The sequence below is a fragment of the Gymnoscopelus microlampas genome (genome assembly GCF_963454915.1).
Source record: "Gymnoscopelus microlampas genome assembly, chromosome: 7".
Taxonomy (NCBI): domain Eukaryota; kingdom Metazoa; phylum Chordata; class Actinopteri; order Myctophiformes; family Myctophidae; genus Gymnoscopelus; species Gymnoscopelus microlampas.
In genome coordinates, this window is record NC_139944.1 from 46,141,258 (window position 1) to 46,155,993 (window position 14,736).

The window sequence follows — 14,736 nt, forward strand, 5'->3', positions numbered from 1 at the left end:
AGATGGCTGCGGAAAGAACACAGGCCTATTCAAACTTTTTTTTTTGTTGGAGACAGCTTTTTCCAGTTGGCCTTTAGGCTACTCGTCTGGAAAAAACTAAAGACTAATCTAAAGCTAACCAACCAATTGTTCTCAAATTCCTTTTCCACTGATGACATTTGTTGGACTGTGAAAATAATGACTTGGAGAGGCAGCATGCAATAGACCACAGAAGTAAAAAGAGAGAGAAAAAAAAGGGTTCTGCAGGGCTATTAAAAAAAACACCCAGGGAATGCTACCAAGGAACCACATGGGCTATTCTTCCAAGTAAAGGGATTTTAAGAACCTTATGCACTATCTTCCATAATGTGTATTTTACTAACAATGAACGTATGCTTTTCATATAGTACAACACATTCCTAAATCTACAGTGTTCATTTAACTACAGTAAATTAACACTGCAGATTTCACTGATTAGGCCTGAGGTAAAAACAAAATGATAAAAACATATAGTTGTACACAAATGCATTTTTTTTTAACGTCATTTATCTATTTCTGAGCATGTACAGATGGACCCAATTTGTACACTCTTAAATAAACACCGACGATTTTTGTTTTGCTGTCTAATAATGATAAGTATCATTTTGTGCATTTCCTTCCTTCCATCAGAGGCTGGTGGAGGCAGCGGAGGAAGCTCATCACCAGCATGAGGAAAACCCAGACCTGCAGGTGAGGCATCTGTCGAAAAATATATAGGTCTAAAGTAATTTTAAAAATAGATATATACACAAGATTTGTCCAAAAGGAAGAGAAGCAAACAGAGAGAAAGATGGAGGGGAAACTATGATAAGTTATGAGGTCAGAAGGTGGAGCGTTGTAAATGGAGTTTGGCGAGAAGCGGCAAGGTGAGAGAGAAGGGTAACGTGCTGCAGGCTGCAGGCCCTTCCCTTTGTGTCTAATTTAATGCCCTGTTATCGCTTTGATAGATAATACGCCTTTAATAAGAAGAAGCCATAGGACGAAGGCTGTCATAACTCACTATATTGTTTTAAAGTTTAAAACAATGTAGTGAGTTATGACAGCCTTCGTCCTATGGCTTCTCTTATTAAAGGCGTATTATCTATCAAGTGTGTAGCCAAATCAAAGGCAGCCTGTGCATTAACTGAAAGTAGGCTTATATATAGCCTACAAAATGAACACTGATGATTCTTTTTGTTTACCGTGTAGGCTTATAGCTTCTTTAATCTAAACATTTGGTAACATGTGGCAATGAGGATTTTAACATGTAGGACAGTAATGGAATTGTAATAAGCTGCACCGTTGGTCAGATAATTAAACTTGGTCACCATCACACCATGGTCAGGTGTGTGTGTGTGTGTGTGTGTGTGTGTGTGTGTGTGTGTGTGTGTGTGTGTGTGTGTGTGTGTGTGTGTGTGTGTGTGTGTGTGTGTGTGTGTGTGTGTGTGTGTGTGTGTGTGTGTGTGTGTGTGTGTAACTAAACCTCATGTCTTCTGAACCAACATGTGCACGTGCTGTCTGCATGTTGATTTATAGGAACAGCCAGGGATTCTGCATGAAAGAGAAAAACTATAAAGTGTAACACATGGGCAGCCCAATAAATAAAATGCATCTTTGGGGTCCTGTTATTCATAAAGCTATAGAGACAAAGATGGCTTTGTCTTTTGCTTTATGAATATACAGGACCCAAAGATGTATTTTATTTATTCATTTTATTTGTATGAAAAGTAGCCCATATATTCCTCGGTATTGAATTTCATATACACAAGGGTTCTTGTGGTGTCCAGATTGTAGCTCCTTAAAGGACGTTATTTAGCTGCTGCTGACTTCTTTTGGCGCAGTGAGCTTCCTCTTCCTCTGCGGAGGGAATGCAGTAATTCTGTCATATGGAGAATAGGCTATAGCCTCTCTCTCTCATTTCTCTCTCTCTTTCTCCATCTCTTTCTTTCTCTCCTTTTTTTCTCCAGTAGACAAAGATAAATGAAAGTCTTGTGCACCACGGTGCATTGTTTCACTTTCCTGACTGTGTAGATTGGAAACCCAGTCAAGCAACAAAATACTAAAATAATGGCAGCCGCTTTCCAGTTAATAGAAGCATTTACATCATATGAATACATTTCAATCACCTCATTGCCTCTCAGTTTCTCTGATGGTCATAAATGTAGGCTATTATTTATTATAAGCCTGAAAATATAGCCTACAGGGCAAGTTGGTTTTGACCGTTTCCTCTTTCAGAAAACATTTGTATGATTTTGTTATGTAGGCTAATTTACCCGCTTTCTGAGGTATTTTTTATTTATTTCATATTTTTTCATGTCATTAATTAACGTGGAAGTTATTTCCATTCTACCTTCGAGTTTAAAACATTCCACTAAAAGCTAGCTTTGTCTTTTACCCATGCATGGATAGGCCTATATTTAATGTGCATAGCCTACCATACATTTGAGTTGTTTGGGGGCGGGGGATTTCTCCTATTAAAAAATATTTCTTTGACCCGTTGTTAACAAACTTAGGGTGCGACGTCAGTCACCATTCAATAAACGACACATCTGTGATTTGTGAAACTCCATAGATTTAGCTACGACGTGAGATGATTCACAAAATAAGTCTGCCCGTTTCTCTTTATTTTTTATATCATGTAATAAACATGCTAAATGACCATGTTGTTATATCGCGTTTTTGAGCCAAATGAAATATTGTAGCTAATTTCGCTTTCAGCCGTTTTGACGTTTTTGGTAGGTCCTATGTGCTGGCTATTTTTTATAGTAATTTCCAAACATTCATCTGACAGATCCATACTTCAAAAATAAACCCCCCACACTAGGCTAATGTGTCGTTCACTTCTATAAGCCTACAGCCTACCATCCTGGCCTAGCAACTTCATTGAGCTAGTTAACGGTAAGGATGTAATCCAATATCCACCTGCGCTGCGATAATGACGTGATGTTATGATAATGATAATCACCATGATGCAGCCACAATGAGATAAGATGGCTTCTCGTATCTCAGTGTCGTGACTCGTGCGTTAGGGTTGCTGAGTGCTGCTTTACTTTGACACACAGGTATCCAAGGGCATATGGATCAGCTCAGATAAAGTGGCAGCAACGGCTGGCCTCTCCCTCGTTTGAAAACTTTATTTCATGCTGTTGTTGTACTGTAGTGTTTTTTATTTTATTTTTATTAAACAAACTTTGAGAGGATGGAAATAACCTTTTAGTCTAATCTTGATAAAAAAGATGATTATTTAGCCTACAACTTTTAGTTATAACTTTTATTAAAGTAGTAGCCTAGGCTAGGCTATACTAATAATGGGCCCATATGCTTTAAAAAATATATAGTTAATTTGTTTTCTTACAAAATGATCAGGTAGGCCATGTTATTTTTTCGTTCTGCAAAATTAAGAATCAAGCCTTATAGGATCTCTGTTTTTCATACAAAATGTTTTTTACATTTTTAATTCTCCATTAAATAGTAAATAATCAAGTTGATTTCTGCTGTTTCTGCATTCAAACTTTTTAAGATGGCTTTTGAATTTGTGTTATCATTATGATAATATTTAAATATCAACCATTATGGCATGACCACGTCCTACTTCACCATATTTATCACAAAATAAGAGGTAAACTATATTCTTAACGTTTACATACAAATTGCAAAAAGGCAACATTCTTGAAAAGGAAAGTTTGTGTTTTTGCTATGAGCGATATTACACTGCATTTTGTGCAGCACTTGCTCTTAAACGCTGCTATACATTGAGTGGAAGGCAACTTAAGGTGGCTTTTTACTTGGACCACTCTATTAGGGTGTTAAGATGTAACAGCCACACCAATGCTCAATCTGGCCTTGTTAAACCTATGTAGCATAAACATTGGAGAGAGACACCACATGTCCAGTATTAAGGCAGGTCTGGTAACGGCAATAATGTCCCGGGCCAACTATATAGTATATGGTGCAAATGGCTGCAGTATAGGCACCAGCTAACTGCAGTGGTGTAAGAGTCATTGGGGCGTCTCAGGGAGCTGCAGTGTCCCCTACCTGCTCTACAGTAATAACCCCGGCGGTTAACGTGCCTCTCTCTCTCTCTCTACAGTGCTATAAGTTCTGCTGAGAGTGCACATTTTACTTCCCCCGCCCCTCTCTCTTAGCAGCTCTCTCCCTCCAACCCCACTGCCCCGCCTCAGCTCGTCAGAGAGGCGCTCAGGCGTGGTATGAGCTGTCAGATGCTGCTGGATGGTGATGCCTCCCCCAAGTATGGTATAGAGTCCATCACCCAACCCTCTCGCTCTCTCTCTCTCTCTCTCTCTCTCTCTCTCTCTCTCTCTCTCTCTCTCTCTCTCTCTCTCTCTCTCTCTCTCTCTCTCTCACTCTCTCTCTCTCTGTCTCTCTGCCACACACCCAGGAGCAGAGGCTGCAGGCAGGCTGCTTAGACAGGATGAGAGAGTCTCTCCTCTAACAGGGCTTGCAGGAGCAGTGTCAGTGAAGGACAGGCCAGTCAAACTCACTGTAAAAAAGAAAAGACCCATGGGCAGACAGTCCCACAGTCACAGAGCTAACTATGCCCAGATTGCCCACCTAATATATTTAAAGGGAGACCATCTTGAGGTTCAACATTAACGCGTATATTGTCTTATTTGTTGTGGGGTCGAATGCTTCATTCACAGACATAACACTGAGTAAGTGTGTGTGTCTCTGAAACGCTGCCAAAGTTGTGCTGAAAGGTTTACCTCAGGGATGTCACTCGGGCACAATCAGTGATTTTTTGTTTCCTCCCTCTGTGGCTATGACATTGCCCTTGCTTCACTGTGTTTATGGAAAAACACCTCTATCTTGACTTCAGAAAATATGAATCATGTTAGTGTAATGGTGGCACCAAACCGTATGGGTGTGCCAGGCCGGTGTGCCAGACCAAATCCTCTTAGCCGAAAAACGCAAGGGCAGAAAACAAGTGCTCCCTTACGTCTTGCCTCCTATGGAAACAATAATAGCGCCCGGCGAGACAGGGTACCCCCTTCCAGTCACCGTTTGACTGGAAGGGTATATACCCCCTTCCAGTCACCATTTGACTTCTTGGGATGTCTGACCCAAAGAAGTCACAATATGCATTTTGGGGAGTGAGACTATGTTGGTATACATCTGCTATTTTGTCATGTTTCTATTTGCACTGTATACGTGTGCTGTAACATGTGCACTGTGACTGTTTCTCCTCAGTATGAGTATTTCAACGCAGTGCTGATCAATGAAGTGGACGAGGAGGGCAATAACGTGGAGCTGGGAGGAGAATTCCTGCTGGAGCCCAACGACCATTTCAACGATCTCCCCGTCAATCTCAGCCTGAGCGTGGTGCAGGTGCCCACCAATATGTACAACAAAGGTAAGAACAACAGCACACTGCACTGACACATGCCACCATTATCCAGGTAAATGGCAGCATTATTTACCTGCCGAGCTGGCGACCAAGGAAAGTACAGGAAAGGGGAGTGTAATGGCACATTTGATATTTTGTCATACCAAAATCTTCACCAAAAATGACAGATTTTTGCAAATGCTGCTCGCCAAATTATAAATTGGCAGTGGTGTAAAGTAACTAAGTACATTTACTCAAGTACTGTCCTTAAGTACAATTTTGAGGTATTTTTTACTTTACTGGAGTATTTCCAATTTTCAGTACTTTTACTTCTACTCCACTACATCTCAGAGGCAAATATTGCACTTTTACTCCGCTACAATTACTTGAAAACTTTAGTTACTAGTTACTTTGTAGATTTTGATTATTAATCGCAAAACATATATTAAACACTTCAGCCCTATATTTCAGCCATTTGAAAATAACCCATCTACAAGCTCACAATGCATCGCAATGCGACACATTGTGAGCTTGTAGATCTGCTATTTTCAAAAGATTAGTCATTTCATTATACATTTGAAAACTTGTGAAATGGGACATTCTGCATAATGAGTACTTTCGACTTTCGGACAGAGTATTTCTACATCGCAGTATTGATACATTACCGTAAGTAACAAATGTGAGTACTTTTTCCACCACTGTAAATTGGGCTTAATGGCCAGGTGCACTCTTTACAGCTGGGTAGGTGTAACAGAGGGATCAATAATGGTGTTTGTGAGACAGAGAGAGAGAGAGCAGCCTGATACTGTTTGCAGTTTTCAAAGACATTGGAAGGAGTGAAGGTAATGATGGAGCAGGAGGTGTTCAGTGGCTCCTTGTTTTACGGCGTGGAGTGTGTCACACCTCTCCAGTCCCTTTGTTTGGCTGTAATTGGTTCCCAGATAGTGCTCCTTTTCCTCTCTTGTTCTCAGCTCAAAAGGAGGAGCGGACCGCCGGCACTTCCAATAGCAGGAGGGGAGGGGAATTATTTAGTCACGGCCATTGTTCCTCCTTGAGGGTTAGGTTCAGAGTAAGGGACAAAGGTCAACAGTGCAAATTCTGCTAAATGACAGTAATCTGTTTGTGTCTCTCTTCCGCCTGTATACTGTACACAGTGGTGGAAAAAGTACTCTCATTTTTTACTTTACTTTTACTTTAACCCGAATAATTACATTATTAAATTCTCGGACGACACTGCCATCTTATCCCTACTGGGTAAGGATAGAGATTTAGCTACCTATTTTTCAGAGGTTCAGAGGTTTGTAGCATGGTGCGATGACAACCACCTTGTTCTCAATGTGAGGAAGACACAGGAGATGGTGTTTGACCCTAGGAGTATCGGTGACCACAGGCCTGTGGTCATCCATGACTCGACCATCTCACAGGTCTCCTCATATAAATACTTGGGCATTTGCATTGACAACTCGCTAACGTGGAATACACATGTGGACAGTCTCTGTAGTAAAGTACAGCAAAGACTGCATTTCCTCCGCCGTCTCAGGGTTCATGGTGTTGACCAAAAGTTTATGTTAGTGTTCTACCGAGCGGTCTTGGAAAGTCTGGTCAGATTTGGCATCACAGTTTGGTTTGGCAACCTCTCAGTGCAACTGAGGTCCAAATTGCTCCGATTGGTGCAGACTGCAGGGAAAATCATAGGAGTAAGACAACTCCCCTCTCTGCAGTCTATTTACGAGCAGGCCACGCTAAGACAGGCTCAGAGAATAGTCAGTGATGCTACCCATGTTCTACATGGACAGTTCGTAATGCTGCCCTCTGGGAGAAGGTATAGCAAACCTAAATGGAATTATGTACGATTCAAAAAATCGTTTGTTCCTGTGGCAACTGAAATGCTAAATGAGGCCCTGCATTGACCATTAAGAGTAGACCGATCACTATATCTGTGCACTTGTGTAATGTTGTCCCCCCCCCCTGTTATGTACTTTGTATTTTGTATTTTGTACTTGTCATTGTTTTATGTGTGGCTGCAGCTGGGGTTAAAGCCCAAACCAAATTTCCTTCGGGACAATAAAGTTTACCTTACCTTACTTAAGTAAAAGTATCAATATTGCGATATAGAAATGCAAGTAAAAGTCCGGAATTCAAAATGTACTTGAGTTAAAGTACAAAAGTATTGGCATCAAAATGTACTTAAAGTACCAAAAGTAAAAGTGCTCATTATGCAGAATGTCCCATTTCAAGTTCTCAAATGTATACAAATCTTTTTTCGACAAGCTGCAGATTCAAATTGCCGAAATGTATATAATATATATATAGGGCTGAAGTGGTTAATGTATGTTTTGTAATAATAATCAAAATCTTTAAAAAAAGCAACTAGTAACTAAAGTTTTCAAATAATTTGTGATGGAGTAAAAGAAATTGGAAATACTCAAGTAAAGTACAAATACCTCAAAATTGTACATAAGTACAGTACTTAAGTAAATGTACTTAGTTACTTTCCACTGTACATCTCTGTTGTCTCTTCACTGAATCCTTTCCCACCAACTTTCTGTCCCCAGATCCTGATATAGTGAACGGTGTGTATTGGTCCGAAGCCCTAAATAAAGTGTTTGTGGATAATTTTGAAAGGGACCCGTCACTTATTTGGCAGTACTTCGGGAGTGCCAAGGGCTTCTTCAGACAGTACCCTGGTGAGTTTTATAGCTTTCCATTTGTCCCTCTGTCTCTCTGCTTGTCGAGCTTGTTCTCCTGTCTCTGTCTCTCTAACCTTTTGTCAGGGTCTGTTTCTGCATCTCTCTCTCTCTCTCTCTCTCTCTCTCTCTCTCTCTCTCTCTCTCTCTCTCTCTCTCTCTCTCTCTCTCTCCTCTCTCTCATCTCTCCGCTGATATCTCAAGGGAGCCATCAGTGTGGAGGGGGCATTGAGAAAACTTGAAATAGGATCACTAAAAGGGTTATTTGGCTAATGTTGTAATTTTACAGACCATCAGAGAGGATGCATATATACAGTAGAGAATTAATCAGAATTTTGCCAATGCGGGTCTGCAGCAGCCAGCAGCCATGGCCTATTGGAATGCAGTCCAGATGTATTGGAGCCTACAGAAGCCATTGGACCATTACAATGATAGCAGGGGTGCAGGAGGCCCCGCTATGTGGTGCACAGAGCAAAGGCATTGAGATCTGATATACAGCAGGAGATAATATGGCCCTGTGATGCACCTACCGCTTTAACATCTAAATAATAGGAAGTTCTATTGCAGCCATCTTTGACATCATTTATCAGCTGTCACTGTGTACTCTAGATCCGGGGTCTTCAACGTTTTCAGGCCAAGGACCCCATAGCTGCGAGAGAGATGAAGCAGGGACCCCCTACTCTATATTGTATAAAATTGTGATTCAGATTTTTTTTTTACTTAGTCTGCTCTTTTTCCCCTCTACACCTATAGCCTCTTTGCCAAAAATAGCCGATCTACAAGCTGCGAGGCGTTGAGAGCTTGTAGATCTGCTATTTTCGGCTAATGTTCCCCTCAGAAAAATAATTCTAGGGTTCAAGTGGTTAATGTAAAAAAACAAAATCCTATCACACAAAGATTTGGCGGCCCCCCTGTAGTAGCTCTGAGGACCCCCTAGGGGTCCCGGACCCCCTGTTGAAGACCTCTGCTCTAGAGCTTACTCTTTGAACTGACAGCACCATTCTATTGTTACTTTTCAGATTTGCTATAGTATTGTCCTTCCAACGCAGCGTTTGCCCACCCTGAATTATTTTATTTAACTATGAGAGTGCAGATGTCACTGTCTGATGTTCTTTTATCCCCAGGGGTGAAGTGGCATCCAGATGAGCACGGTGTGATTGGTTTTGACTGCAGAAACAGGAAGTGGTATGCCTTTACATATACATATACTGCATTTGATGTATTATCTTGTGTTGTCCGTCTGCTAAATGCCTAAATTGTAAATTGTATACGGTCAATTATAGGTTTTCTCAGGTCCCATAACATATTGTCAGTAAAGTAAAGAAATGATTACCTTTGCTCTAGTCTGCTCTGTCCTCCACTACCATACTCATACGCGTTCCTCTCCATATTGCAGGTACATTCAGGCAGCCACATCTCCTAAGGATGTTATAATCTTGGTAGATGTTAGTGGAAGCATGAAGGGACTGAGGCTGACCATTGCCAGACAGACGGTTGCCTCCATATTGGACACGTTCGGAGATGATGACTTCTTCAACATCCTTGCGGTAAATCCCACTGCAAAACTTTGTGTTCTGCATTTTGTGTCCAATACATGTATTTGTTTGTGAGTGTGTGTGTGTGTGTTTGTGTGTTTATGTGTGACTGCATGCATGCTATGTGTGTCTTTGTCCGTCAGTATGTCTGTGCGTAATATCTGACTCATCACTTGCTTATCTAATGAATTGATTCTACTAAAGATCACTGAATGATCCAAACAGTAAAGTCCTCAGTGTTAAATGAACACTGAAGATTTCAATGTGTTGGGTTAGTACAGCGTATATTTCACCCTCTAATGTCTACATATCCTCTGTGCCCAAAGTATAATCAGGAGATACACTACGTGGAGCCTTGCTTGAATGGCACGCTGGTCCGCGCTGACAGAGCTAATAAACTGGTGAGTCCTAGTCAGACTGACAGTAATTGAACACATACGCAGTTCTTATCAGATTTAATTTGCTATTATTACAGTTTAAATCCTCTCGTCACCTCTAACCTTGTCATCTGTCAGCATTTTCGGGATCATCTGGATAAATTGTTTGCCAAGGGGATCGGGCTGCTGGGCGACGCTCTGACCGAAGCATTCACTATCCTCAACGATGTAAGTTCATATATACATGTTAACCTGTTATGTAATCAAGTTGTATTTACTACCGCAGTGGGATGTTAATATCACCTTATGTTAAAGTGCACTTTAGTTCTTAGGATTTAAGATTAAACAAAATGCATTTTGTGTCATGAGACTATAATCCACTTGAATAACTATAACATAACTGCTGATGCAATAAGCCACAGCAAGTTTAGGTGAATATTCATTCATTCCTTAGCTGTTGTCTGTTGATAACATTGAACATTTACACTTGACTAGAATGAACGTTTAAACTCTCATTTACAATCGAAGGAAGTTGGCACTGGAGTAATTTTGTTCAAGTACAATGGTTTGTGTGTTCTAACCAAATCATAAAAAGTGCTCCTGTAAACGTACGTGCGAGCTGGGAAGAGGTGTCTTCCATCGAAACGCTCCAGCGCTGTCCCTGTTCTGCCCTCCGAACACAGACACCTCTATTCTGAAGTGTGATTAATGGTTCTAATTAATGTCGATGATTAATAACGTGGCTGATTGGAACACAAAGCAGATAAGACCAGGAGCCACTCTGCGCTCCTTTTATCTCACTGTTTTCAGGCAAGCTTTGGCTGCACCACAATGGCTGAGGGAGAACAGCTTTTACATCTGCATTTGTCAGATTAATTAAAGCCCTGCAATGAATATGGTAATCGGGTAGCCAATAGCTTGCTCTTTAAATTCATTGTTACACCGGTGGCAACGGAATAAATTCAGACTGCAGCCTATCACAGACAGTATCAAAAGGAGATGCATCCACTAGCTTCCCTTGAAGTGCACACCTCATGATATGATGAAATTAAATGTGATATTATGTAGTATTATATGTGAATGTAGATACATATCTCTGCTGTCCGGCAACAGAAACTCCAAAATGTTCATTTTTCAGGAAATGAAAAAAAGTGGAGTTAGGAGGTTTTGTTCATCATTGATAAGAACAGCTGAATGGACCTCCAAGCTCACAATGAGGTTGGAGGTCAAAAGGGGGTGGAGCCTGGAGTCAGCAAAACTCCAATGGAGTTTGCTGGTTTTGTCAGAAGCGCTTTTTAATGCTTTTCATTGGTTCAATATTTGTTTTACCAACACACAGACGTATAAGGATAATTCCTTTTTAACAGGTCGTTCATGAAAGTCCTTGCGGTCTTGTTTCCAATGAGAACCTGTGAGCAATTTGGGGTTAAGAGTCTTGCTCAGGGACAAATTTCATTTCATCGACACATATGCTGGCCTGGCCGGGAATCGAACCTGCGGCAACCAGGGCCTCTGGCTCCTTAGGCGGACTCACAAACCAATCAGCTATGGCCGCCCACGTAGAGGGTGTTCAATGGCCCTGATTTATGGGAAAAAATGCAAAAGCGTCAAAATGGTGTTAGCTGGTTTCTGCCGGACAGCAACGATATATTATAATCGTATTATAATCGCAAACAATTAATCTGCAGTCATACACAGGTGTGTGTGTGTGTGTGTGTGTGTGTGTGTGTGTGTGTGTGTGTGTGTGTGTGTGTGTGTGTGTGTGTGTGTGTGTGTGCGCGCGCGCGTGTGTTGCAGAGATGAGCAGTATTTGAAATACATGTATTTGAAATATGTATTTCAAATACTTTCAGTATCTTCAGTATCCTGTGTCAGTATCCTGGTCAGTTTCTTGGTGTCAGTATACTGGTGTCAATATCTTGGTGTCAATATCTTGGTGTCAGTATCTTGGTGTCAGTATCTTGGTGTCAGTATCCTGGTGTCAGTATACTGGTGTCAGTATCCTGGTGTCAGTATCTTGGTGTCAGTATCCTGGTGTCAGTATCCTGGTGTCAGTATCTTGGTGTCAGTATCCTGTTCTCAGTATCATGGTCAGTATCCTGATGTCTGTGAAGTACAGGCGTAGAGGCAGCTCTGTGTAGGATTGTGCATTCAGTCTCATGCCATAGTTCTTGTCTAGCTTTCGATGATAACACGGTCACTCTGGCCTGCACTCTGACACAGTGGTAAACATTTTTGCTGCCTGCTCCAAACACCCTGAAAACACCTCTGCTTGTAAGATCAATTTATTCTTAGAAATGGTGACATAGGCAATTAATTTAATATTTGGCAATCAATCTATGAATTGACTAATCATTGCATTAGTTTTTATCAAATGTATTTTCAAAATACACAATATGTATTTGTATCTATAAATGCATTTCTCAGACCAGTATTTTGTATTTGCATTGTGATACATTTCTGACCCAGTATTTGTAATGTATCAAAATACTTTTTGCTGTATTTTCACCCATCTGTGTGTGTGTGTGTGTGTGTGTGGGTGTGGGTGTGTGTGTGTGTGTGTGTGTGTGTGTGTGTGTGTGTGTGTGTGTGTGTGTGTGTGTGTGTGTGGGTGGGTGGGTGGGTGGGTGGGTGGGTGTGGGTGTGGGGGTGCGGGTGCGTGTGTGTGGTAGTAGGCAGTAAGCTACTCAGCAGCTTTTATCCGGTGATTATGGTGCTTCATGCTGTTGTATTTCGCTACATTCACTCTGTCACAGGTCAATAAGCCAGTTAATTACCGCAATGCATCTCCTGGCATCAGATTAGTGTGTTCCACACACTTCCCAAGTTTATTTACAAAGACAATAGCGTGATCTAGTCCCCGAGACACCACAGCTGCCATATCAGACATCATCAGATGCAATCGAAACAAGACTGTATCTATCTGATGGTCCGAGGTGATAGCACACAGATTGGTGGAAAGTAACTAAGTACATGTACTCAATTACTGTACTTAAGTACAATTTTGAGGTATTTGTACTTTTACTTCTACTCCCCTATACATCTCAGAGGCAAATATTATACTTTTACTCCACTACAATTATCTGAAAACTAGTTACTAGTTACTTTGCAGATATAAATTGTTACATTATAAAACATACATTAACTGCTATTTTATACCTAGGCTATTTGAAAATATCCGATCTACAAGCTCACACCGCGTCACATTGTGACGCGTTGTGAGCTTGTAGATCGGATATTTTCAAAAGAGTTTTAAACATTCTATACATATGATAATTGTGAAACGGGACATTCTGCATAATGAGTACTTTTACTTTTGGTACTTTAAGAATATTTTTATTTTGATGCCGATACTTTTGTACTTTTACTCAAGTAAAATTTTACTTGTAGTAAAAGTGTTTCTACATTGCAGTATTGATACTTAATGTAAAAAATGTGAGCGACTTTTTCCATCACTGGTGTTCTCTCTCTCTCTCTGCAGTTCAACCAGACTGGACACGGCAGTGGGTGCAGCCAAGCCATCATGCTTGTGACTGACGGGGCGACGAAGATGTACGACGAGGTCTTTGAAAAGTTCAACTGGCCAGACAGAAAGGTGACACTGGACTCTTTCACACATTCACATGCTGTCCAACCCCATTTATCATCATTCCCTATTGGCACTGACTTCCTGCACGTGCTTTTCCTGAAATTTCTGCTCGTAAAGCATTTTCCTTCCAGCGAGGATGGCTGTACATTGTAATACTGTCTTTGTGTCAGATGATTTTTCCGGTCTTGACATTTTGAAGAATTGGTTTCGTACTTTATTACACGTTAACATTAACAACATGGTAATGTAAAAATCAATGTCAATATTATGTATTTCAATGTGCTGACCCACCACAAGTGTAACATCTCTCCATGCGAGAAAGGAACATGGGGAATTATTAGCTGTTTTCAAGGGCAGTGTACTGTATATGCAGCCTGCTCAATCCCCAAGCAATAACTGTGACTTTCAACATCAGTGATAGAATTTAACCAGTACATTTATTGAACGCAACACCATATTAAAGAGGAGGTATAGCACATTCACTATTTTGTGACAGCTAATTCAGACCTTTTTTCACCACATCAGCTGCGCAAAAAGAACAACAAAAAAAACTGAACACACTTGAACACTGATCTTTGAGTTGCCATCGGGGTAATCGTTGCATTCAGTGACCTCTGAGGTCCCTCGGCAGACTGACCCGACTTGACTTTGGCCCTCTTACCTTCTGGAGCACTGTGTATGCCATGGCCCCTGTTTGCCCCAACTCGCGTCCCAGACGCTACCTACCACCTCAGGGCAGGCTGGCTTTATGTGGAGGGTGTGGGGTTGTTTTTTTCCTTTTCGGGCATTGTAAGACCTTTATACAGAAGTAATTGAAATGAAATAGACTGCCATGCCATGCATTCACAGCAAAACAACGGCTCTGGGGCGTTTGTTCACTCGTATCGAGCATATGTGTGTTGGCACAATGGAGCAGAATTTGGCAATGTACCCCCCATCCCCCACACACACCCCGAGGGCTGCTCTATGGCAGCCATTTGGTGTTTTCTATATGCTTTATGCTTAGCATGGCATCTGGAGCCAATGAGGCATGCAGGTTTGGCAAAGTGTCACACAGAAAGCTCTCTGAGGACACATGAACATACGCTATCGGCCTTAATGCAGTTCAAATGCACAAAATATATTCGACTTTTTAGTGCCAAATAACTTGAAGCCAATTTGATAACAAAGAGAGCCTTTAGCCACTTGGATCCTAGCAGTGTACCCA

The 14,736-nt window shown here is 41.2% G+C and overlaps 1 protein-coding gene across 1 annotated transcript in view; it reads left to right on the forward strand.

Moving 5' to 3' along the window:
- The window catches only part of cacna2d3 (calcium channel, voltage dependent, alpha2/delta subunit 3), a gene marked incomplete at its 5' end in the record, with an annotated part of 51,613 nt that overhangs the window by 6,574 nt on the left and 30,303 nt on the right, over window positions 1–14,736 (forward strand). The window contains 8 exons of the mRNA XM_084062041.1: window positions 649–708; window positions 5,206–5,368; window positions 7,897–8,028; window positions 9,153–9,213; window positions 9,425–9,575; window positions 9,890–9,964; window positions 10,079–10,168; window positions 13,422–13,535. Coding sequence (XP_083918167.1) covers window positions 649–708; window positions 5,206–5,368; window positions 7,897–8,028; window positions 9,153–9,213; window positions 9,425–9,575; window positions 9,890–9,964; window positions 10,079–10,168; window positions 13,422–13,535 — 846 coding nt within the window. The remainder of the gene's footprint in view (window positions 1–648; window positions 709–5,205; window positions 5,369–7,896; window positions 8,029–9,152; window positions 9,214–9,424; window positions 9,576–9,889; window positions 9,965–10,078; window positions 10,169–13,421; window positions 13,536–14,736) is intronic.